Source organism: Patella vulgata, chromosome 7 (assembly GCF_932274485.2).
Source record: "Patella vulgata chromosome 7, xgPatVulg1.2, whole genome shotgun sequence".
In the NCBI taxonomy this organism is placed as follows: Eukaryota; Metazoa; Mollusca; class Gastropoda; family Patellidae; genus Patella; species Patella vulgata.
In genome coordinates this window covers 54,152,508-54,177,935 of record NC_065885.2, presented here as the reverse complement: position 1 = coordinate 54,177,935, position 25,428 = coordinate 54,152,508, and the positions used below count along the sequence as shown (strand labels likewise).

Genomic DNA, 25,428 nt, shown 5'->3' with positions numbered 1-25,428 from the left:
AATGGATGTTGAACCATGAGTTAGTCCCGAAATGACCTAGTTTATGTCGATTGGATGTTAAATCCATTTCTCTCTCTCTCCCCCTTGTCAGTGGTGTAAGGCAAGGAATAGGATCTAGTCATTTGGATGGGACGAATAATCTGAGTTTTATAATGTGTACATGTAAAAGAACTCTTGACATTTAGAATTCAATGAAAACTAGGTGGGAATGCAGCTTTCAGGGCAAAATTCTCCTCATCACTGTATGGTATATATCCTTCTTCCTTAGCCATGGTGCAGAAAAGTAGGACATTAAACACCATTTTATTTAAATCTTGAACTTTCTATATAAGGTATCGATGAGTCATTACTCAATTTCCTTCTCTTGTTTAAGAATGATGATAGATAAGTACAGCAGGTGCTTTGAGATCATAGAAATAACTAACATCAATAATTAACATTAATAACTAACATCAGTAACATACATCAATAATTAACATCCATAACTAACATCAATAACTAACCAGAGTAGAAGATTAACTCATGTATCAGGTACCATGCTTATTATATATGATATTGATTTCACTTTCCTGGCAATAGTAAAGAACGTCAAGACACTTAAAGCAATGTTTACTCTCTTGACAATATAATAGAACACCAAGACACATAACTGATCAGAGTAATACCACGCTTTGACATTTTCTATTTCTATTGATGGATGTCTGGAAGTAAATGAAAATGTCATTCTAATTTTGTCCCTTTCACGGAAACATTTGATCTGTATTGGTTTAATTATCTTCCGTTTATGCCGAGATAACAAGTTTTTAATAGCAAAAAAGAAACCTTTTGTATTTTTCACATGAATGATTGATCTTTATAGGTTTAATCATCTTCTCGTTACAAGCATTTTTAAAAAAAAAAAAAAGAAACCTTTTATAGAATTGTTAAATGAGATTTTTATCTTTTAATGTCAGCTAAATACACCTGCACCCATCACGTATAATATTTCTTTTAAATTAGGTGGCTTTGTTGGTAGTGTGGGTAGGTTGGGTGGCTGAATGGTTAACACGTGGGTGTTTGACCAGAAGGTCTGTCATTAAGTGGCGTGGTTTTGATTCCCCGCTTATATTCCAACTTCCATTCAAACTTTCGCCCCATCTGAACTATCTCAGCCAACACCGGGATCGAACAATGGGCCACCGCCTGTCCAATCTTGTGGGTTTTCTTCAGGTCCTCTGGTTTCCTCCCACTGCTAAAGACAAAAAACGTAAACGAATTATTGAAATAAAATTGAACCATATGTTAGTCCTGAAATGACCTAGTTTGTGTCGAGTGGGCATTAAACCCCATTTCTCTCTCTTTCTTTCGTTGATATCCTAGCCTAGCATTAAGGGTACACAGACACTCGACTATAATGTCCTGGGTTAGATTCCTTTCAGAGTTGTTGCCTGTAGGGCTGACCAGGAAAGTGTGTCTAGTTGTTTGGATGGGACGACAAAAATATTTTGGCCTGCATGTAAAAGAACCCTTGAGATTTGGAAATAGAAGAGGAGTAGATAGAAACCAGTTAAAATTTTCCTCGTAGCATACCTCATGGCATATGGACGTTTTTAGTAACCTGGTTAATGCAGAAATGTGGGATGTTAAACCTCAATTTCATTTATATATTCAGACATGAGAGAGAGAGAGAGAAATGGGGTTTAATATCCTCTTGACACAAACTAGGTCATTTCGGGACTAACATATGGTTCAATTTTATTTCAATAATTCACTTGTCCATAGGGGTTTTTATCAGTGGGAGGAAACTGGAGGACCCGGAGTAACCCCATGTAGAAGCGGGGAATCAAAACCACGCCACTTGACTATGACAGGCCTTATGATGCAACGCGTACACATTAACTGTTCTGCCCCCCCCCCCCCCATTGACACATAACAAACATGTTATCTATGTTAGGCCCAAAATTACATTGTTGTGTTACGAACTTGAAAATGTCACATGATTTCTTTGTTCAATGATTTAATGAATTCTGGTCTTTAATAATTTATGTTTCTATTTGTTTTAGACGTATAATGAATGTGCCTAGTGCTGATGAATTTTATACGTTAATGGGAGATTTATCAGCTGAAATGATGCAGGGAAATCTCTTTAATGTTGATTCCTTTATAAAGGTAGGATTTTATTTTTAAAAAAATAACGATTACCCCTTTGCTTCCAAATGTTCAGCTTTTTATTGGCTGTTTAGAGAGGAATGTTGAATTCTGTAACGCAACACTTGTCTCCATTATCACTAGGGTGGAAATTGTCATTAAACTACTAGCTAAGGCAACACAAATAAAATAAGTTGTTTCTCGGGCACCGCCCGCACGCAAAATTGGTTGCGCGTGCGGCCTATTTATTAGTCTTGATGAAAAATAAAAAATATGTAACGCCCGCCCGAACATCGATAAGCAAGTCATAAAAAAAATATGCCGCATGTATCTACATGCCCCATTCGTGAATATCCATTCAAATGTATTAAAATGATTCAGATGTAAACGCTCATTTACGGGTCTTTTTTATTGATATCGAAAGAACCTCCATTTTTGTATCACGTGATTTTAATTACCTCCCCTTGTGAACTAGAATTTGATTCGTGTTAAACACCGAAAGTCATTGACAACAATGCAATGTATTTCAATCATTCGATCTTAATCGGCTCATTATTGCCGGCTTCAGTCGGTCCATGTTTGAAAAAATCCTACTTATAAAACAATGAATCGTAGAACAGGTTAATTATTATAACTTGTGGCTACGAATACGATACGATGATAGTCACCATACCTTAGTCAGAATCTGGGTCATTAGCACGTTTAACGGTAGTTTTGATAATCCGGAAAATAATAATTGGATTACACATTTGATGGTTTTACTGACGAGTTGTTAGTTAAATTTAAATAGTCATTCGATATAAACCCCAGATAGAACACCGAATATGCTGAGAAACACACCAAATATCCTGAGAAACAGTCATTTCACGAATCCCGATGACACGTGACATGCATTGGTTGGAATTAGGTCAATCATTATAAACCAGCGATACTAGATTTAGATCGAAGTGTCGTTTACCGTGATGATTATTTTTGATACACATGCTGACAGAGGCTTACTCTTTAAAATATTGTCGTTATTATGGACGGCTATTAATAGTCGTACGGAATTTTATTTTAAACCAATTTCAATTATGGTTGTCACCATTACCATTAGTAAGCTACATTACGTGAATTAAATATGGAAAATTATTTTCCTTTCAGTCAGTGTTCAGTGTTTGAGTAGACTTGATTTTTGGATTTATGTTCTAAGTATGTATAATATATAACTGAAAGCAAAACCGTAGACAAGTAATGGCTTTCTCATTAAAAAAAAAAAAAAAATACAAGGCCGCCCTCCCGCCCCAACAATTTTCAACAATAGCCAAATTTTATTTTGCACCATCCTCTAGCCAGAAATGAGATAAAAAAAAAAATAAACCGCCCTCCCCCCCTACAGTTTCAGCTGTCAGTTGCCCGAGAAACAAGACATTTATTTTGTGTAGCCTAATACTAAAACAACAGATAAATGGCAGTTAAATTATATTTATAGCACGACTTTCATTCGTTAACAGGTTTAACCAGAGGCTGAAGACCGAGGGGTTAAACCTGTTAACGAATGAAGCGTGCTATAAATGACTTGTAACATTGACAACTGCTCAACATGCTTATTGTTATTGCACAGAAAACCCACCCCACTTCTCTATATGATTTCTACTAAAACTAGTGTAAACCAGCAAAAGTGTGCAGTAATATTATTGAACATGTCTAGTTATTGCACGGTTAAGCTCCACCTAATCTGCTAGAGGGAAAACAATCTGCTTATTCATCGAAAAGAACAAAGGAAGATTTCCCATCCATGTTACAAATTGACTTAAAGAATTAGAAAAGCCATGGTGGCTTGTTAACCTGGAGGCACAGTGTTCAATTCTTGTGTTGTTTGAGAAAGTTCATCAGGACTTTCTGGCGTGGTCCTCCCTTGTGTTGGCCGAGAAAGTTCATCAGTAGTTTCCATCGTCGACCTCCCTTGTCAGTGGTACAGGACAGGGGGCAAAAAAAACAAGGTCCTGTGTGTACACATTGGTGTGAATGTAAAAGATCTTGTGGCAGTTTGAATTTGATATAAGACTATAAGAATAGGTGTAGCGCCGCATCTAGGCAAAATTTCTCTCATAGCACACTATATGGCATATGCCCATCTTTATTAGCCCAATCGGAGCAGAACAGTAGTACCTTATAAACCCAATTTCATTTCATTTCTCAAAGAATTAGGATTTCAAGAATTTGGATTCAAAATACAATAAATACAGTTAAACATGCAAGAGCTAAATCTGCCTATTGCAGGTCTTTCTTTGGGCCTGAAATTTTATCTAAATTATTAATTAGACATTAATTAACATATCCAGACCATAATCAGCTCTCGATGGCATCGCTAGGCTGCGATATTTACTGAATATGAATTGATTTTGTAATGGATAATTTAACGTAAAAATGGATAATGGAGACTTTGTTTGTTATCATACCAACTTCAGTAATGAGGACAGAGACTAGCCTAAAATTAATATCTTGGTTCAGAGTGAAGCAATTTGACTGAAATTTTCAGCATATTTTGTTTTCATTATCTATTCTTTTAACTATTATAGCAAGAACTCTTTATCTAATCTTACCTTATGCACCTTTAAGTTGATATGTGTTAAACACAAAAATTAGGATAATCCTGACAATCGTCATATTATTCGGAAAAAAAATCCTGCTACTCCAAGGTAACTAGATATCTGACATATTCCTGAAGCAATGGCCCGAAAAATCCCTCTCTGGCCATTGCTGGATTGGCTTCTGATACCTGAGCTTTTGGGGGAGTGTGTTTATTCTTCCTGTTCAATCAAATCTATCCCAAGTACAGCAACATTGACAGCCCTTCGTTTAATCTGGGTCTTCCCTAAAACTTTGGACAGTGATTTAAGGTATTAAAAACGGTGAAAGTATGTTCGTCTCCAAACAGTATTGTTTACATTGTTTACGTGTTGATAGCCTCGTTTTTCTGCAATATTCTACTATGCACTGGTTAATTGGGCATAATAAAATCGTGAGTCATGACGTAATGTTATGTAAACATATTTGGTCCAATTTGGAGCTCTGTTTAAAGCGTAATGATATTGTTACGCAGTTAACTATTGGTTGTTTATCGGACTATTGACCAGTCATAATTTGGAACAGATATTTGCTTCCATTAAAGCAGTGTTTTGTGGGATTAGCACTAATCGGGGAGTATGGATATGTGATGGCCCTAGACTTTGTTTATGTTTAATAGGTGTAATTTATGAAAGTAAGCTTATATGTTATGATTTATTTTCCAGTCAATATACAGTATCGCTCCCTTTCCTTTCCCAAACCTGATAGATCTACGTGAAAAATATACCTACAATATACGTCCATTTACAAACACTGCTAATGGCAACAAGAAACAATCACGAGCGACCAAGAATGTCTTATATTCAGATGATGATGAATTAGATGAAGATGATATTGAAGCCATTTCATGTTTTCCAGGTAAGTGTGTTGGAATAAATAAATCAGGCATAAATTACTTTGACCAAATGCTACTAGTTTACGTTGATAACAGGTAATATAAGTAAATAGGAAATACATCACGGTCGTGTGATTCTAGTGGGGTGGTTTTACATTTTGATTTTTTAAGCTCATTTTCAAAATGGGATCCGCTGGGGCTTGTTAGCATATGGGTATCGGGTCAGTGTTTGCAGAGAAAATTCCTTGTCAGTCGTGCAGGATGGAGGGCCTGATATGGAGAGCAGTCTAGTCATTCGCATGGTATGAAAAACTGAGGTCCTTTGTACACAATGGCATGTATGAAAAAAAGCCCTTATAGTTGGAATTCTAAATAAGAGTAGGCTGTTGTGCTGCTTTCTCAGCAAAATTTCCCTCATAGTATACTGCATGGTGTAGCCTGTCTTCATTAGCCCAGTCGATGTAGAACAGTAGCACGTTCAATCCCATTTCATTTCATTTACAAAACTGCCTGATCAAGGTGCTTTAGGGTTAAAGAATGGGCATCACCCCTTACGTTAAAATAGAAACACTTGCATTAACTCTTAAGAAGATCTAAACCCACAATTTATCTCTTCTAATTTTATAATAGCATATTGAGATGGTCATCACATTTCTTGAGTGTTAACGAATGTTTACTTGAGTGTAGACTGATGTGGAGTGTAGACTGATGTTTACTGGAGTGTAGACTGATGTTTATTTGAGTATAAAACTGAGGTTTACTTAAGTGTTAAATTGATGTTTATTTGTGTGTAAAACTAATGTTTACTTGAGTGTAAAACTGATGTTTATTTGAGTGTGAAACCGGTGTTTTCAGTACATGAAATATTTGTTTAAATAAATTTAAAGAGCCAGTATATAATTTTAATAATAATTTTTAATGCCATTTGTTTTTTTCAACTTTGACCTTTCAAGATAAAAGATAGCATTTTCGCAAAACATCAAACCCCAAAAGTTTTAGTATGGAATAAAATACAAAACAAAACTTCACATTCCTATGTTAAATATTGCACATTTTGGCAGATGTGGCTATATATATATATAAATCACTTTGATCCTGCGTTAAAAATGCCATTGGGTAGTTGTTTTGTTTTTTTTTGCCCCTAACCTTTCCAGATAAAAGTTATCATTTTACAAGATTCATCCATGTGTAGCAATTGTCTCATAAACAAACAATTAAATTAAATTGTGTACATTTAACTTAGGAATATTGATTTTTGTTTGTTTAGCTCATCATTTTAAACCATTTATTTTCATTGCATACTTTTGGCAGGTATGGAAGGGCAGTCAGGAACTGAGGCTGATATTTCTTCAGTGGGGCCTGGAGCTTTTGGCGCTTCCGTTGATAGTCAGGGACATAGAATTCCTTATATGGAACGCATGTCAACAGATATCCATGCACTTAAGAAACAGTATGAAACACTACGTCTGCGACAACGACAAGCTCACATCATCATTGCAGGTTAGTTTTATCTTCTAAATTATTTGATTGGTTGAATGGTGGAGCCACAGTGACTTAGTGTGTAGGGCACTGGCTCACTAAACATGAGGTCCATGGTTCGATCTCTGTGTTGGCGGAGACAGTTCTCCTAGGATTGATTGTCCAATGTGTTTCCCCCTTGTCAGTGGTGCAGGCTAAGCCTGGCAAGGGAAGGTATCAAAGGATACAAATAAACAAGGTCCTGCTGGGTACACATTGGTGTGCACGTAAAAGAACCTGTAATTTGATGAAGTGTAGGTGGAAACACTAGGGGAGAGCGGGGATGGTTCGGATACTTTTGGGTTTTTTCACATTTTTGCAACTAATAATGTACCGTACTTGTCTCCGAACTTAAGAATGGAAAATAGACTTTACCTTATTGGCTGTATTCAATCAGTGATACAGCTGTGTAGCTATAAAAGTCTTTGTGTTGGACCAATTTTTGAGGGGTTAGTAAAATGTCCGGATTTACCCCATTAGCAGGGAGACACAGGTCACCCCTGGGGGGATACTTTGGACAAATGGAGGGGGATTGGACAAAAGCAAATTGAAAAGATTTCTTTCAAAGTTTAGTTCTATTTATTCAAAAAGTTCCGTTAGTAATAAAGTTAACACAGTAGTGATTCATTTAAAGCTGAATGTCATCTAACCGAGACATATTTTTAACATAGCTGGACAAAAATAAATGAATGGGATTCAAAAAGGAATTAACTGATAATTCTAAAGCTTTAAATCTTCTTGCTATTCTCTAGGTATGACATCAATCCATAATTTACATCCAAAAAGCTAACAAATGTTTATTCCCGCAAATGACGTACCAATTTGTAGTAATAACTCATCCCCTTGTTGCTATTGGGTAAAGGTTTCGGAAGAATTGACAGAATTTGATTTAATGGACGTAAAGCAGTACCCATAATTTCAGTAAACTTATTAGACCCCGCAACTGCCAGTCATCATTCTTTTCTTTTTTTATCAAATCTGACTCTTGGAAATACTGAACAGTTTGATCAGAACACATGAGGGATATTTCCGGACAGTGTCTGGATGTACCCCAAACCCATAATTCTGATATAAGCCCCCATTATGTTTATTTACAATGAAAATATGATAAATTTTCAATCTATTTCTATTAATTAGCAAAGGAAGAAAGAGGTGACAGCCTACCCCTAATAGAAACTTGTTAAACACCAAATTAATTTATGCATTTATCATTAGAAATTTTTTACATCAACTTTGTCAAAAATAGAAAAAAGCTTATCTGCATCTACATTTGAATGTTTATCTCTGCCATGTGTTTTTCATGTTACAAGATGAGATCTTTAGTATTATAATAACCAATCAGAAAACGGATAGCATTGTAAAGATTAAAGCTATGGGGGGTGTCCGGACCATCCCACCGTCCGAACCATCCCCGCTCTCCTCTACTATGTGGACAAAATTTTTGTCATATCACATTGCATGGCATATGACTGTTTTCATTAGTGCAGTTGATGCGTAACAGTTCGACGTTAAAACTCTTTTCACTTTATTTCATTTTGGCCAAGTGGTCTGTAGCACGCTGTAGATTACTAAGGGGTCAATGGCTTGAATCCAATGCTTGTTTTTCATGGACCAGATTCCAGTGTTATTCAAGAAAGTTTCTCAGGATTTTCAAGTCTGCTTTTCTCATGTAAAAACTAAGAACAGGGACAAAGTTATTTTGAAAGATTTTATTTTTGAATATTGACTTTATTTATGAACGCACAAATTTTAATAAAGACTGGCATCCCCTCAAAAAGCAAATCAACATATGAAATCCAATGAAATACCTCTTATAACTTTTTTTACTTGTCATTTCAGGTGCCTCTGTGAGAAAAACACCCAAACCTAAAGCAGTTGTTTTTGTGCCTAAAATTGAAACTCCGACAGCTATGAATCATTTATTTATTGGAAAATTACCGAGTGGCGGGAAAAATCGGATAATAGCAGACGGTCCAACGATTGCCCCAATTAGTACAAGAAGTAGTTTGTTGAGTAAACAAGTGTATGCTGTTGCTAAAGCCGAGAATCGTCATCGGAGAGATAGTTCGCGGAATAATAGTGTCAATTCTAATAGTGATACATTGTCTAGTGCTGCCTCTGTTGAAACTGTTCAAGACACATGCAAGACAGATAACTCTCCAATAAGTGAAAAAATTGAAGAAAGCAGTAAAACAATGGAATCGGAAACTTCTTTATGCGTAACCAAAGATGAAAATAGTTTAAGCAATACGGAAACAAAAAAAGACTGGTCGACTGTGAGTTTACATACTGTAGGCTTGGACAACTCAGATAGCGATTCTGTGAAAAGTGAGGATGAAATGCGTTCATGTTCTGTAGATACAAATGACGAAAGTACAGCAGAACATAAACCCACAGAGAACATAATAAAAACAAACAGTGGTGATAGGTCAAAAAGCAATAAAGATCTCAGATCCAGCCAATCAGAAATGGCGTTAGATAACGGTGGTGCTAATGGTTTGATTTTGAGTAGTGATGTGCCGTATCGCAAGTCAAAACATACCATGATGTTACAATCCTATACTCGTTCCGTTAATATGGTGGAAGGAGACGGTTACGTGACTAAATATTCTCATAGTTCTAACAACCCCACGAGAAAAAATACTTCCCATGTACCCTCAACCTCACAACATCCTACTCCAGATTCAGGATCGGACACTTCCTTATCTCCAAGTTATAAATCCAAACCGTTTAATCCTTTTCCAACTAAACATATAAATCAGAATCGTGCTAAAACCGGGCTTAAATTAGGACTTTATAGTGCTTCTACTTTATCACAACTTGATAACAAATTTAAGAAAAAGACATTATCCTAGTGAATGATGTCAGTTGTCATTAACCCTTTGAACTCTAGCAGTCAGATTTCCAGTATCTGCCATAGGGTTTTCCAACGTGATCATCACATGTTTATGCCCAGTCGTGTCTAGACACCACAGCTGTTGGCAGTATTGGAAAAAAACAAGAAATCAACGTTGTAATGTCCATAATATGAACACTTGGTTGTTTGGCCCTGACTTTCACTTCTAAACCCAGTGGAGGGGCACTCGGCAGTCAAAGGGTTAAGGAATTTGTTTTAAATGTTCAGTTAGTAAGATGAAACTGTGTTATTTAGGAATGAGTTTCTTTATGTGTTCAGAATTGAAGCAGTATTGACAGAAATCCAAACAGACTTGTAAATTTGTGATGGATTTGGTTCTTTGGTGGCGGTTTGATGTATAAATAAAAAAAACTGCTGCTGTATTGTCTTTCACACAAATACTATAGATATATAATTATCAATATGGGCTGATCGTAATGGTTGTGCAAGGGGATTATGGACCCACTCTACATGTATGTTACAGGATTTATTCGGAAATTATTTTAATATGAATGTCTGAACTACTGTGATTAGAAAATGTAATTTTGGTGGTGATATTAAAATTAAAAGTACCATATATTTATTCATATTCACTTCTCATCCAACTTTATAAAAAAAACGGACTTCCAAGGTCATATGACAAAATAATGTGGTTCTCAGAAACTGCGGTGTCACTTAAGAGCTGTTTTATTAAAAAAAAAATAAAAAATCATTAATTATCACACGTTCATATTTTCTGCAGGATGAGAAGTCGGTAATACATTTCCTTTTGTAGGCTCAATTGTCAGGTATGCAACTCGGTTAAATGACACTGGATAATCTCTAGGTGACTCATAGTTATCTGCAAATGGCAACTATCCTTTCATTTGCTTAAGTTTTAAAAATCGTCCAAACTACAATATTGTAAAAGATGAATCTCTAAAATGGAATATCAATCCAAAAACTAGTGCAATTCCATTCAGTATTTATAAAGATATGTGGAATTGAAATTTTGTCAACACTCAAGGCAGATGATATATACATGTAGGATATGGTCGAATGTAAACATGGCAAGGTTTTGTCTAGAGCAAAAAAGATTTTTCTTCTGTTAAAGTAAAGATGTCAAATTGTAAAATTATTTATGCAAATGTCTTGTTACTTTTGATTAGGTTTTTCAGTTTATTAAGATAACATATTTTAAGAGCTTTAGAAATAATTTGAAACTTAAATCAGATTAAATTTGTGCATTTTGTCTAGAATGTTCTTTTTTTCTGAAATTTGTTAGTTTTTTTATTTCACTATACTTGAATATCCGATTTAGTTAAATGTTTTTGGCTAAAAGCCTGCCATGATTACAATAAAAATAGGCAACGTTTTTAAATATTGCTCTCATGAGTATGACTGACAACAGTTGGGTATATGTAATCAATATATATATACTTGTTATCTACATACATATATTATAAGTAAGTTTGTATTTATGGAGATATTAGTACATCTGTCGCCTCAATTAGATATGCATCATGGAATCCATTTAATGTTTTACAGTGAAAGTTAAACATGCAGGGAGCATGTTATTGATGATTTACGCTAATCTCCTTTTAATTCACTACCTGCCGAGAGGTGCTAAAAAAAAAGCTCTGTAATTTTAATAGATATTTAAGTGAAAGTTGAATGAATTAAAAACAAGCAATTACGTTATAATGATTGGAATTATTATTCTTCTGGAACTCGTATTAAAGGAGGCAAGTCCTTAACTCATTATCATCCACAGTCTTCGACATTTCAAACAAGACTTACTGGTCAATTTAAATCAACATTGATGTTGTTTATCTTACCGTGTAAAAATGGGCTTCTGATATCCAACATTTAAGACAAAATGAAAATTTTAAAATTGGCACATGAATCGCCAGAATGCTTTCAATCAAGCACCATTTATAACGAAGCAACTTCATGAATGAGGCTAAACATATCCCACAAAAGAATACTACTGGTGTAGACTGGAATAACTAGAAGCCAAAGACTGCCATTCAATTTTGACTTCGCCGAACATAACTGATTAGAATTTACAGTAAAAACAGAAACAATTGAATGTATATTCTTGTGTCCATTTCCAGTTGCCAAAGAATAGCGATTTAGCTCCTTTTAAATTCTGTCTTCATTGACCCAGACGGTGCAAAAAAGGAGGAAATTAAACCCCATTTCATTTCTTATTAAAATTTTGCTTACTATTTCTTGGGTGGTGGGGGTAGGGGAGTAATTTCAAAACAAAAAATACCTGGTTGATCTTCTCTAAAGATTTTCAATTCAACATACCTTTTCTCCGATTTTGATAAAAAAAAAAAAAATAAAAACATTATGATAATATAAAGGTGTTTATATAAGATCTAGATATATTTCAGGAACATTCCAGTGGCTTTTCCTGCCCTAATGTACAATACCAGACAGATATAGTCTACCAAATAGAATACAGGGGTCCTATTCACAACTAAAATATTTTAATTAAAGTTTTAGCTACCAGCCGATCTTAAGGCAGGTTCAGATATTTCATTGGTTTAGAGCTCAAATTTGTATCAGGATTTGAATCCAATGAAAAGGCTGAATCTGTAAGGTTTTGTGAATAACTCCCCTGGCCCCGGACGGTTGCACATGAATCATTCTCAGACTAGATTTTACTCTACTTGATCAAGAAACACAAAATTTTGCACATAGTTTCTTATTGATGTATTTATACATTCAAACAATAAAAGTTTTTGAAAGGCTATATTTTAGTTAAAATAAAATTGGCAATTTTAAGTAAATTCTTAACCTAAACATCTGCCTATTGCAGGTCTTTCTACTTTAGGCCTGAAATGTTATCTAAATTATTAATTAGACATTAATTAAATCAACTCTCGATGTTATCGCTTGCCTGCAATATTATTTATAAGATCAGAATCTGATCTGCTGTTTAACGCTCATTGATAATTAAATCAAAAAATGGATAAATCGAGTCTATGTTTTTTATCCTACCAACTTTAGTAATGATGATCAAGGCTAGGCCGAAAATTCAGTTGCTAAATTCTTGGTTCAGAGTGGATCAATTTGACTGAAATTTTCAGCAAATTCCTTTTACATTATCTAGTTTTTAACTGCCAGTTCTTTATCTAATCTCCCATAATGTATCTTAAAGTCTGAGAATGTTTTTGTGAAAGTGGTGCCAGGTTTCTATGGTAATTGTAATTATATATGTTTGTAGATTTGGTCTCTTCTTTCTTATTTTATTAAGTATTAAAAGGTAAACAATTATAGATTGGTTCAAGTATTGATATTTAGAAAGTATTTATTATTTGTTATGTTTTGTTGAATTTAATGTTCAAGTATTTCAGATAATTATTCCTTATCTAATGTTCAAGTATTACCTATAATCATTCCTAGAAAATAAACCCCTAATAAATATAATTTACGTTTTACTTTTATTTTACAATTGTCTTGTGGTGATACTACCAATACACAACCAGGTCATAGATGACCGGCTAGTTATTTTCTTGGGTCACTGTGGCAAAGTGGGTAAAATGCTAGCTTGCTAGCCTGCAGGTCGGGTGTTCGATCCCTGCATTGGCCGAGAAAGTTCATCCAGATTTTCCGGTGTGGTTCCCCCTTGTCAGTGATGCTCGATGGATGGCCTGACAAGGACAGCTGTCTAGTCATTTGGATGGGAAGAAAAACCGAGGTCCTGTGTACACATTGGCGTGCACATGAAAGATCCCTTGACAGTTGGAATTCGATATAAGAGTAGGCCGTAGTGCCACTTTCCGGGCAAAATTTCCCTCATAGTACACTGTATGGCATATGCCCATCATCATTAGCCCAGTTCGAACAGTAGGACTTTAAACTCCATTTCATTTCAGTTATTTTCTTGCAATAATTCACTTGTTCACATTAGTTTTCGTCCCAGTGTTATAAAAACCAGAGGATCCAGAAAAAACCCCACAAACTTGAGCCTAGCTCACAACCCAGTCTGCGTCTGTGATCTTCTACCGTGCCACATGCATGTGATGTGTAAGTCTCACGCACACCTATACTCAAATTCCCCTGGTAGACTGCCTGTAGCAGCATGCAGGGTGCGTTGTGAGCTAGGCTTTAGACTAATTAATGTAAGCAACCATTTCACTTAGATATTTGATACCATTTACCCAACTTCTATTGACAAGAATTTCAACTTTGTCACGTTATCAAAGAAATACTGCTTCTAATAATCATCTATAAAATGATAAGTGGGTGGGGTTAATGTATGCACGTGAAATCATAAGGTCTGTCATTGAGTCAAGTGGTGTCTTTTTGATTCCCGATTGAACATTACAAGGAGCAGGGTCGTCTGCCCAATTTCGTGGGTTTTCTCTCATTGCTATAGACCCCTACGGACATGTGAATTCTGTGTCAAGTGAATGTTAAACCCCATTTCTCTGTCTCTTTCTAATAATGATCTATGAAGGTGTGATATAATGGCTATAATAGAAGGGGTGCGTTCACAGCAGGATAGATTTTTAAGAAACTTATTAATTTTTCAAGCTTATTAATATTAATGCCTCGTTAAATTAGCCATATTTGATCCCTCTTATATTAGACATTGTAGAGACTGAGCGAAAATTTACTGTGGATTAGTTTGGGATGCTAGCTGATGTTCCAGGTAGCCTACTCTTTGATATCACAAGTCCGAGGCTGGGTTACTGCTTGCAGTGGATTGGCCAATTAAACTCTTAGTTGGTGAGATCAATAATTTCAGGGTGCCCAATTGTGCAAAGACCCTGTTGAATAGAAGAATTTTTGAAACGTAAAACATAAAATAAACTAATTTGTAAGCTGTCTTTCTAGGCAATGAAAACTGAAGCCGATCTGAAAGGCCAGTACAATTCAAGGGAGGTAACTTCATTTTTAACATATAAAATAGGAACCAGACCACCATTAGATTTACATACCTGACTGCCTCTAGGAGATTATACACACTTTATTTATTTCTGCGTATCAGTAAATGAAAACAAGACTTATTCAGAATTATATATGAAGAGTCCAGGGGAAGAACGATCTAAGTCACATTTTTGTCTTTTCGCATAAAAGGCAAAACAGACTTTTGGACGAGAAAGCTTGACATGAACAGAACAACGAGTGGGTTTAATTGCAACTTCAAAATGATTTTTACTACGGATCATAATTACCAGTACAACAACTGACTTCCACTTTTCAGGCAAACCCGGGGGGGGGGGGGGTCATTTCAGAAGGGCCTTGGTTCGATGTGACTCCGATCGTTTTTAACTGACACTGATTGTTCCACAAAAAGCTTATACAATTTGCTACCAACTGGGGTTTGTTGAAAAAGTGACTAAGATCGTTCTTCCCCAGAGCTCTTCATAAATATTTTTTATTTTTGGTATCTATTTTGTCTCAACAGTCTTTCGTACCGTATAACATTCATTCTACAAGTTGACACATCACTGATATTTAAATGACTGAAAAACACAACACCCTTCATATATCACCAGTTACACACAAGTGTAATTCAGTTTAATATTCATATTTCATTGTAGTCACTAGCTGTCCATATTCAATTTAATATTTATATTCCATTGTAGTCACTTCCTGTCCATCTTCAATTTAATATTTATATTCCATGGTAGTCACTTTCTGTCCATCTTCATTTTAATATTTATATTCCGTGGTAGTCACTACCTGTCCATCTCCAATTTAATATTCCAGGGTAGTCACTGTCTGTCCATCCTTAATTTAATATTTATATTCCATGGTAGTCATTTTAATGTTTATATTCTGGGTGAATCATGTTCAATCTTCAAGTATTACCATCTTCTATCAAATCACCTTGATCAAAATATCTAGCAACTAGACAAATCATTAAATTTAACTCTGTTAGTTGATTCTCACCAGCTTCATCCTAAAATTTGAAATAAACAATCTAGGCTTTTGCAGAATATGACACAAGCAAGTAATAACAATTCTTGACAATAGGGAGGGCATACACATGTGAAAATCCCTGAGCTTAGTTAGACAGTCATAAACCCTATTTAGACTGGCCCGAATACTTGATCCTGGATTCAGACCACCTTAACCTGGCCAGTTCCCATCAAACCTGTGTATGTTTCCATCTGCTTACACTCAGGAAAATGTTGTGGACTTGATCCTGGATTCAGACCACCTTACCCTGGCCAGTTCCCATCCAACTTGTGTATGTTTTCACCTGCTTACACTCAGGAAAATGTTGTGGATTGGTTCCAACTATGGACTGAGTACCGTTCCACTTTTGTAATATAAATGGGATTTGAGATATGCTTGAAAATATAAAATCGTGAGACTGAACTCAACTGCAATTAAGACACTCAAAAGATCGTCACAGTGTAATACTCTATCACTCTAAAAAATATGCTGCATGTGATAGCCTTTTTAGAAAATGCGATACCCTCTCTATACCATGTGATATCCCTTTTTTAGAACACATGATACCCTTTCTTAACATGTGATACTCTTTGTAGAACATTATGAGACTAACCTGGGTTAAAGTAGCTCTGATTTGTGAACACAGTCTGGCTAGAGTACGTAATAAACTACAAGCTTCTGGTATTAATGGTTTCTGTAAGGCTGTCATTAATGCATATAACCATCGACCCTGTTCAAATACAAAAATAAATATAACCATCAACCCTGTTAAAATACAGACATAAATATAACCATCAACCCTGTTCAATAAAAACATACAAATCGCTGTAACATCTGGCAATGTTAAAACAGGACATTTACGTAATACAGTGTATCATAACAAGAAGTACAAATCCTTTCTCTTGACAGTTCAAAATTATGTCAACTGGGCCCTTATTCACGAAAACTTAAACTAAGATACAATCGAAATTTTAAGAAATACTGCAATTCGATTGGCTGACCAGTAAAATCAATTTGCATATATCCAATTTGCATATTGGTCAGCCAATCGAATTGCAGTATTTCTTAAAATTTTGATTGTATCTTAGTTTAAGTTTTCGTGAATAAGGGCCCAGTAAACAGAATATTTAAGTTCTATTTACATTAAAATACAAATATAAAGAAACAATATTAAACATGCAATATGGAATAGCTAAATCTGCCTATTGTAGCTCTTTCTTTAGGCCTGAAATGTTATCTAAATTATTAATTAGACATTAATTAACTTATCCAGACCATAATCAACTCTGATGCCATTGTTAAACTGCGTAATATTTAGTCGATTTGAATACATTTTGTGAGAGATAATTTAACGTAGAAATTGATAATCAAGACTTTATTATCATACCAATGGTAGTAATGACGATCGAGGCTAGCCTAAAATTGAATCGCTAATATCTCGGTTCAGAGTAAAGGAATCCGAAATTTTCAGCAAATTCTGTTTTCATTATCTATTTTTTAACTATTATAGCGAGAACTGTCAGCTCTTTATTTAATCTTACCTAATGCCCCTTTAATGTATTCAATATCTAAGTTCTGTTTTTAAATTTGTAATTTGAACATGTATCCCAATTCTAATTATATCACAACACCATAAATTCTTAGGTTGATCACACAAAAGTATTTTGAGTTTTCATATGGCCAACATAGGACTGCCATGATTGGTAGCAGATCTACTAACTGTGTTTTTCCAAATTACAATTCAATTTCTCTGTATCTAATTCCAATTACCAGATGCTTTCTTTCTGGACTTTCTGAATTTCAGAGGGAGACAGAGAGAGAGAGAGATCGGTTTTAACATCCACTCGACACAAACCAGGGCATTTCGGGACTAACATATGGTTTAATTTTATTTCAATAATTAGCATGCATGTAGGGGTCTTTAGCAGTGGGAGGAAACCCACAAGGTTGGACAGGCGGCCCTACTCCTTGTCACGTACAACCGGGGAATTGAAAGCACGCCAGTTGACTCAATGACAGACTTTACGATACAGCGTGCACACGCTAACCATTTAGCCATCCAACCCCCCGAATCTCAGAGAGTTGGCAGAACATTTGAATTTTCATCCTATGAACTTATGTTGGTGTATTTGAGTACGAAATAACGGACTGCCATCTGAACGCATCCTGGAATAAAAACTTTAAGAAGTTCTACTACAGTCTTGTCAGTGTGTTGCTAGGGGATTATATTTTGTGATTATTTTTGAAGGATTGCTTCCTTTTTGTTTCTACGGTATCACGGAGAGCCACGCTGACCTGAACTGTTTCAGGGATCCTTCCACCCACTACTTCTACTTTGAGTAAGAAGTTTATTTGTCACAGTCTTGGAATTATAATATACATACCTGATGTGATGTAAACCCTGTAGCCTCTAACCAATTAACATGATACTGTAATACTTTTACTATAGCTGGCTACAACAAAATATTCAAATACAAAGATAAATAGAATTCTTGTAATCCCGAAAGCTAATATAGATGTTTACTTCTTTGTTCACTAAATGTGATCACCTTGCAATTTAATATCTTTTTATTTTCTACACTAATAGCGCAAATGAAGACGGGCATGTTGTGTACTATAAGGGAAATTTTGCCTGGACAATGGTACTACCGCATACTCTTATTTCAAATTCCAACTGTCAAGGGATCTTTATGGAACCATGTTATTTTGTGAGAGAGGGAGAAATGGGGCTTAACGTCCACTCGACACAAACTAGGTCAATTCGGGACTAGTGTTATTTTGTACCATCTGAACGACTGGGCGCTGTTCCTTGCTAGGCAGTCCATCCTGCACCACATCGGAAGTGAAAAACGGAGACCTCCTCCTGGTTGGCAAGCCAACACCTTACTCACTGAGCCACTGAGATTCCCGAAACATTACAAACGCTTAATTTAATGATACTAACCTGAAATGAAATGGGGTTTAATGTCCTACTGTTCTGCTCTGAACTGGGCTAATGAAAACGGGCATACGCCATGCAGTGTGATATGTGTTATATCGAATTCCAACTGCCAAGAGATCTTTTACATGCACACCAATGTATACAAGGGACCTCGGTTTTTTGTAACATCCGAACGACTAGACACCTGTCCTTGTCAGGCCCTCCATCCTGCTTACCCACTTAGCCACCGTGATCCCCCCACTGCACAAGACATGTCTAACTAAAAATGTGTGAATTAATAAAAAGTACCAGAAGCCCAATGCGTAAAACACAAAAATCAGTTATTTTGGGAATAAGATAATTGTTGGGAAATCTGATACTAACCTGTGCCATGGCTGATATAATACTAACAAGGGGAGGGGAACCATTTATTTGTAGAGGAGATGGAGCGGGTTTTGGCTGTACGTCACCGTTCTGTATCATTGGTTCTGCTTCTTGTCTTGGTTTAACTGTCAAACGACCAAAACACAATCTACACCAACTCTCGGCATCATTAGAATTAGGCTATTCATTTAAAAAAATAAATGATTTAGAATTATGCTATAAATCCAGTTCAAAATTTGAGTATAATTGACATACTCAGCAGGATTGTTTTAAGGATAATTTTCATTTTTGATTAAAACGTCACAAATCCCAGTAGTCTTCATCAACTTCCAAGTGTAATACATAAAATTTTCAGATTGTCAAAAAGTGTTTTCCATCAAGTACCTAAAAAGATAGAATATTTCTGGTACAAATATACTTTTTCTAGTCAATCGATATCAGTTTTCCATCGATGATTTTGTACTTGGGGGTCGTGACTCTCAAGGAAATATAGATTTAACTACTTTGGACCAAAGCCCAGCTTAACCGGAGCTGGGCCCTGGGCCTGACTAGAATCGCGGAGCCCCAACATTACGAAAAGATTATTTCATATCCTTTTGAATGGCACGCATGAGTAACACACAATTAAACGGTCTGTAATACAAGAATAATTACATAATATGTGATCACATACAAACTCTATTCAGTTCCGAATGGCATACAATGACGACGGGGAACTGTTATAACAAGTGAAATCCCCGATAACCGAGAAGGTTGAGGGATAGTTCAGTCTCCGCCCTTGCGCTGCTAGATCGATTACCGTAAAACTTTCATCTGGAATTTTAATTTTTTTTCTTTTTTCCCTGAACCACGGAGCCCCCTAAACTGCGGGGCCCTGCGTCTGGGCCCCTCAGGCCCATGCCTAAACTAGGCTTTGCTTTAGACAAAACATATATATTTTGTTCTTTTATATTTGCACAAATGTTATTAAATATACTTACCACTTTAGCGGGTTTTATTTTATTCTTTTTTAAGAAAGCTTGATGTTGAATGAATCTCTAAAAAGTAAAATGTGATGAACCATAAAACACTTGATTGAATTCAAAGTGGGAGATTATCTACTCTTGATATTATGGGAGATTAGATAAAGAGTTGACAGTTCTTGCTAAAATAGTTAAAATATAGATGACGTAAATAGAATATGCTGAAAATTTCAGTCACATTGCTCCACTCTGAACCGAGATATTAGCTTTTGAATTTTAGGCTAGCCTTGATCATCATTGCTAAAGTCGGTACGATAAAAAACAAAGTCTCAATTATCTATTTTTAAGTTTAATCATTCTTCACAAAATGTATTCCAATCCATAAAATATCACAGGTTATCGATGGCATCGAGAGTTGATTATGATCTGGATAAGTTAATTAAGGTCTAATTAATAACTGAGATAACATTTCAGGCCTAAAGAAAGATCTGCAATAGGCAGATTTAGCTCTTGCATAATGCATGTTTAATCTAATGTTAAATCGTCAATCTGTGTAAATTTTAGCTTGGATTAGGCTGTGCAGGATTAGATTTTGTGTGTAAAATGCAAATGATGATGACTTGAACCAATTTACCTGTCTTAATGTAGAGAATGTTGCTATCTGATGTTTCTGCCATGATAAACTTGGTGCTAAACCTCTTGGTGCAGGACAACAAATAACTGGCTGAAAAAAAAATGTTTGAAATTAACATGAAATGTAATTATAAAAACAGGTATGTATGTAGAGAGAAAGAGAAATGGAGTTTAACATGCACTCAACCGGAGGACCTGGACAAAATCCATGATGCTGGGCAGGTGACCCCACTCCTTGTCACGTACTAGCTTCAGATTGAAACCATACTACTTGACTTAATGATAGACCTTATGTGCTTGTATGCAACTCCCAGCGTGGTTTCCCCTTGTCAGTGATGCAGGACGGAGGGCCTGGCAAGTACTGCTATCTAGTCGTTTGGATGGGATGAAAAACCAAAGGCCCCATGTACATTGGCGTGCACGTAAAAGATCCCTTGACAGTTGGAATTCGATATAAGAGTAGGCCGTAGTACCGCTGGCAAAATTTCCCTCATAGCACACTGTATGGCGTATGCCCGTCTTCATTAGCCCAGTTCGGAGCAGAACAGTAGGACGTTAAATCCCATTTCAATTGTATACAACTCATGTGTTTGGAAGATTTGTTGAAATGCAAATTTTTGTCGAAAAATTTATAATCTATGGCATCTATTTTACATGGGTCACATTTAAGTTTTACTATGCTTGAGTACAATGAATAGAATTGAAAGAAAATGAAATTGAGTTAATATGTTGCTATACTAGTAGTAGTAGTAGTAGTATGACATACCTGTGAGACTTTAATTGTTTGTTTACTGTGAAAAACAGTTGTATCTAAATTAGCTACCATCACATCAGGACATTCTTTAGCTTCTTGTCTGTAAACAATAAACAGAAATAAGGCATTGCAATATATTCAAACCAAACAGAACACATAAACATATTACCAAGATGGTGATACTTTAACTATTGTCGTACTGTGTAATGATTGCCTGCTTATTCAATGTGCATGCTTTATATGCAGGGACGTTCCTTTAATCATAGGGGGGTTGGATGGCTGAATGGTTAGTGTGTGCGTGCGGTATCATAAAGTCTGTCATTGAGTCAACTGGTGTGGTTCAATTCTCCAGTTGTACGTGACAAGGAGTAGGGTCGCCTGTCCAACCTCGTGGGTTTTCTCCAGGTCATACAACTGGGTAATTGAAAACCATGCCAGTTGACTCAATGACAGACCTTATGATAAACAGCGCACATGCTAACCATTTGACCATCCACCATCGGCTTAAAATTTCAGATATCATGAATTGGTTAAAGAATAAGACATTCATTGTTTTCAATTTAGTGAGCAGTCATTACATCATCAGACATCAGAATGTGCTGTCTTTTTACGTTAGATACATTGTATACGCCATCACATATGTGGACATTTGTTTTCTTTAATCTTGCTGCAATATTCAAATGGCTGCAATTCTTCAGGTTCACAGACAAAAATACTATGACTACTTTATTTATTTCAGGTGTAATAAACATCTTTGTCATATTTTCAGTTAAAACAAAGGTTTGGGGTATATCCCAATGGGTGCTATGATGGTAACCACTACACTACAGGCATGAAATGGGGTTTATAAATAAAATTGTAATGAGGCTCCAGCTTTTCTGCACTGCACCAACCGGGATAATGAAGATACGCCATGCAGTGTCCTATGCGGGAAATTTTGCCTGGAAAGTGGCTTTCCATATACTCTTTATCAAATTCCAACTTTCAAGCTTGCTTTTGGCGTTTGCATTTTTCTACTTTCATTTTTCTCTCCCACTAATTACTTACCGAACACGTCTCAAATACTCATTCCCGGTTGTCGGTGGAATATCAAGATCAAAATTGTCATCATCGGTGTCGTCTATCTTCAGTGCAGTATGAAGAAGTGATTCGTCCATTTCTTCAGTCTCCATTTTATCGAATTTAAACCAATTTCGTGGTTGTAAACGTCGAAACCTTGTTATTTCTCGTTTGTCGGGCGATGCACTATTTTCATTTTTCAATGCCAAAGAGTGTCAACGGGATAAAGACAAGAGTTGTCTCCCTTTCATCACCTGTCTCACGGAAAACGTTTGGTTGTCTCGGTTCGGTTAGGTACCCTACACGAGGTCTAACATCATTGTCTAACCCCTTCTCCCTTCTCTTCTTGTGGGTCTTTCATTTGTAATTGGAATTAGCCGTTAATGGAAATCTTGTAATAATAAATACACTATCTGATTAAAACACAGATCTTATTTCGTTTCATTTTTTTATAGTTCAAAATTTCGTTTTATTTGACTTCAAATGAGGGATTAGCCAATGAAACGGTTTGTTACGGCGACCCACGGAACTGTGGGTAAACTACTAGAAACGTCAACGCTGATTGATTAATCAATGCCCGACGTCATAGGGTCAAAAGCCGCTCGTACGACCCCCTGACACGACCTTCCAGTACAACTTGTCAGATCTTCATGGAATGCAGGCCGTCGAAAAGTATAAAAAAAAAAAAGCGAAACGAAATATAGATCTGTAATTTAATCTGGGCCCTGTTTCTCGAAATCTTAATTAAAGATAAAATCCAAATTTTAGTAGATACTTCAATTTTGATTGGCTAAGCACTAAAATCAATCTAATATTATCCAATCAAATTACTAAAATTTGGATTTTATCTTAGTTAAGATTTCGTGAAACAGGCCCCAGATTGAGAAATACAAATAATTGGGGCACTGGGCTTCAGCCCACCCCTTTAATCCAGGGCGACAGCCATTAGAACGAAAGTTTCAAACTACAATCAAGGTACGAATGAATCAGAGTCAGTCCATTTTAAAGACAGCCACTAATGTATGAATGATCTCGTATTTCCTGGCGACCTGGTGGTACAATAAACAAATGGATGTCTACCAGTGGGGTTTATACCAAAGTCAAAATTACCCAAGTAGTCCTGTTGGGTATAAAAGGGGCTCTATCGAATGCAACAATCAGGAGTATAAATGGGACCCGCGATCGTGGACCGAATGAGGGCACAGAGATTGTCCTTCATAGTTCATACATATCCCTATACTAGTCAACCCGCGTCAAATGTACATAGGCCCAACAAAAAATCTAATTTATCTGTTCTCGATTTTTTTTATTTCTTCAAATATTATGCTCCTAATTATAATTGTGTTTTTTAAGAAAGGCGTTCCATAACACAAACCTCAGTCAAATCTTGTCCAGAGGCTGGGAATATATATTCCGCGCCAATCACCGGCGTCAGAGAGGGAGTTTCCTTAGGTAAATTAGAGACAATTTGAAAACGGATTGAAACTGGAAACTTTAACGATAAAAACGTGTCCGAGCAAAGCGATGTCGTACTCTTTCTTTTAAACCGGGCTTAGTGTCCAGTTACAATAATACGACCCATATCGCTGTATCAGCCGACACGACTGTATACATACTCGCTCAGTATACGTTATTTTAATAAACCAATATACCTATATTCAGGTTTCAAATATCTCAACAATACTGCAGTGGCAAGACGTTTGTAAATATTGTTTTTATATGCTAATATTACATATGGACACCTTTTGAATCAATCGGTTGGGGTATAAAGCTCCAACTACATGCTGGCCAAGAAAGCTCTCTGGTATTTCCATGGACCTTTAAGGTGGCACGGAAAACCCAGTCCCCGTATTTACAACTGGGAATGCGTTAAATATACCTAATTGGAATTCTATGTGACTTGATTAGTCAAGTCTGATAAGGTATAAACCACATTAGAACCAAACTTTGATTTGATATTATCGCTATAACTCGTGGAAAGATGTCAGCGAATATCTGCTGACAAGTGATGGATATTTGTTTTAGGTTAATACAGAATAAATAACTGTAATATGCAGAAAATAAATAAGGGTGGATAGAGCAACAATAAATAATTTCCATAAACATTAGATATTTTTCTGATATACCCATAAATTCATACCATATTTAGCACCAAATACCGAAAGTCTTCGAATGGTCAACAGTTTTCTGTCTTACCAAAGACAATCTAATTAAAATATAGATCTATATCTCGTTTTGTTTTTTATACTTTCGATGGCCTACACTAGTAAAAACGAAATTTTGAACTATAGGCGTACGAGCTGGGGGGGCGGGGGGGGGGGGGGGCGGCCGCACCCCCCCCCCCATTTTGGGCACCAAATGCTTTGAAAATTTGGGCACACAACTGTACTTTGTAAAAGTTGTATAAAAAAAATATTGTCTTCTTGAATGTGTCCATTTTAACAGCGAATATATTATTATTATGTAACATACTAAGAACCTAACTACATTTTTTGGGCACCAACCACCACCGCCCCCCCCCCCCCCCCCCCGGTCAAAAATTTCCCCGTACGCCTATGGTTTTAATCACATTGTAGTCCTACCAAAGATGGTGTGTTCAGATGACAAAATTATAAATTGTAACCATAAGAATCAAGCAACCGCGATGGTTGAGTGGGTATGGCGCTTGTTCACTAACAGGGAGTCCTCCAGATTTTCCAGTCTGATTTCACCTATTTGTCACTACTGCGTGTCAGCGACGAGTCCTTCCGATGGGACGAAAAACCGATACCCCGTGTATTGGAATTTCATCCAGAGTAGGGGGAACGTCGCTGTCCTGTCAAAATT

The 25,428-nt window shown here is 36.1% G+C and overlaps 2 protein-coding genes across 2 annotated transcripts in view; one reads left to right on the top strand and one right to left on the bottom strand.

The window, feature by feature from the left end:
* Positions 1–13,388, top strand: part of LOC126827770 (TBC1 domain family member 30) — a 51,207-nt gene extending 37,819 nt beyond the window's left edge. The window contains exons 8-11 of the mRNA XM_050557292.2: positions 2,043–2,148; positions 5,403–5,595; positions 6,884–7,072; positions 8,930–13,388. Coding sequence (XP_050413249.1) covers positions 2,043–2,148; positions 5,403–5,595; positions 6,884–7,072; positions 8,930–9,945 — 1,504 coding nt within the window. The 3' untranslated portion in view covers positions 9,946–13,388. The remainder of the gene's footprint in view (positions 1–2,042; positions 2,149–5,402; positions 5,596–6,883; positions 7,073–8,929) is intronic.
* A 1,588-nt stretch (positions 13,389–14,976) lies between these two features.
* LOC126827783 (gem-associated protein 2) lies at positions 14,977–22,776 on the bottom strand. Its single transcript, XM_050557320.2, has 8 exons — positions 22,591–22,776; positions 21,556–21,643; positions 20,791–20,880; positions 20,175–20,231; positions 19,195–19,374; positions 18,275–18,343; positions 16,504–16,620; positions 14,977–15,891 (listed from the first exon to the last, which is right to left on the bottom strand). Exons 1-8 carry the CDS (start codon positions 22,713–22,715, stop codon positions 15,790–15,792), a joined length of 828 nt encoding a protein of 275 aa, XP_050413277.1. The 5' UTR covers positions 22,716–22,776; the 3' UTR covers positions 14,977–15,789.
* Between the last annotated feature and the right edge of the window lie 2,652 nt (positions 22,777–25,428).

Coding starts and splice junctions, on each gene's coding strand:
- LOC126827783 (XM_050557320.2), bottom strand. CDS start 22,715: ATGGAGACTGAAGAAATGGACGAATCACTTCTTCATACTGCACTGAAG. Junction 21,644..22,590: donor GAGTATTTGAGACGTGTTCG/GTAAGTAATTAG, acceptor TATTGTTTACAG/ACAAGAAGCTAAAGAATGTC. Junction 18,344..19,194: donor TTATATCAGCCATGGCACAG/GTTAGTATCAGA, acceptor ATTTTGTTGTAG/CCAGCTATAGTAAAAGTATT.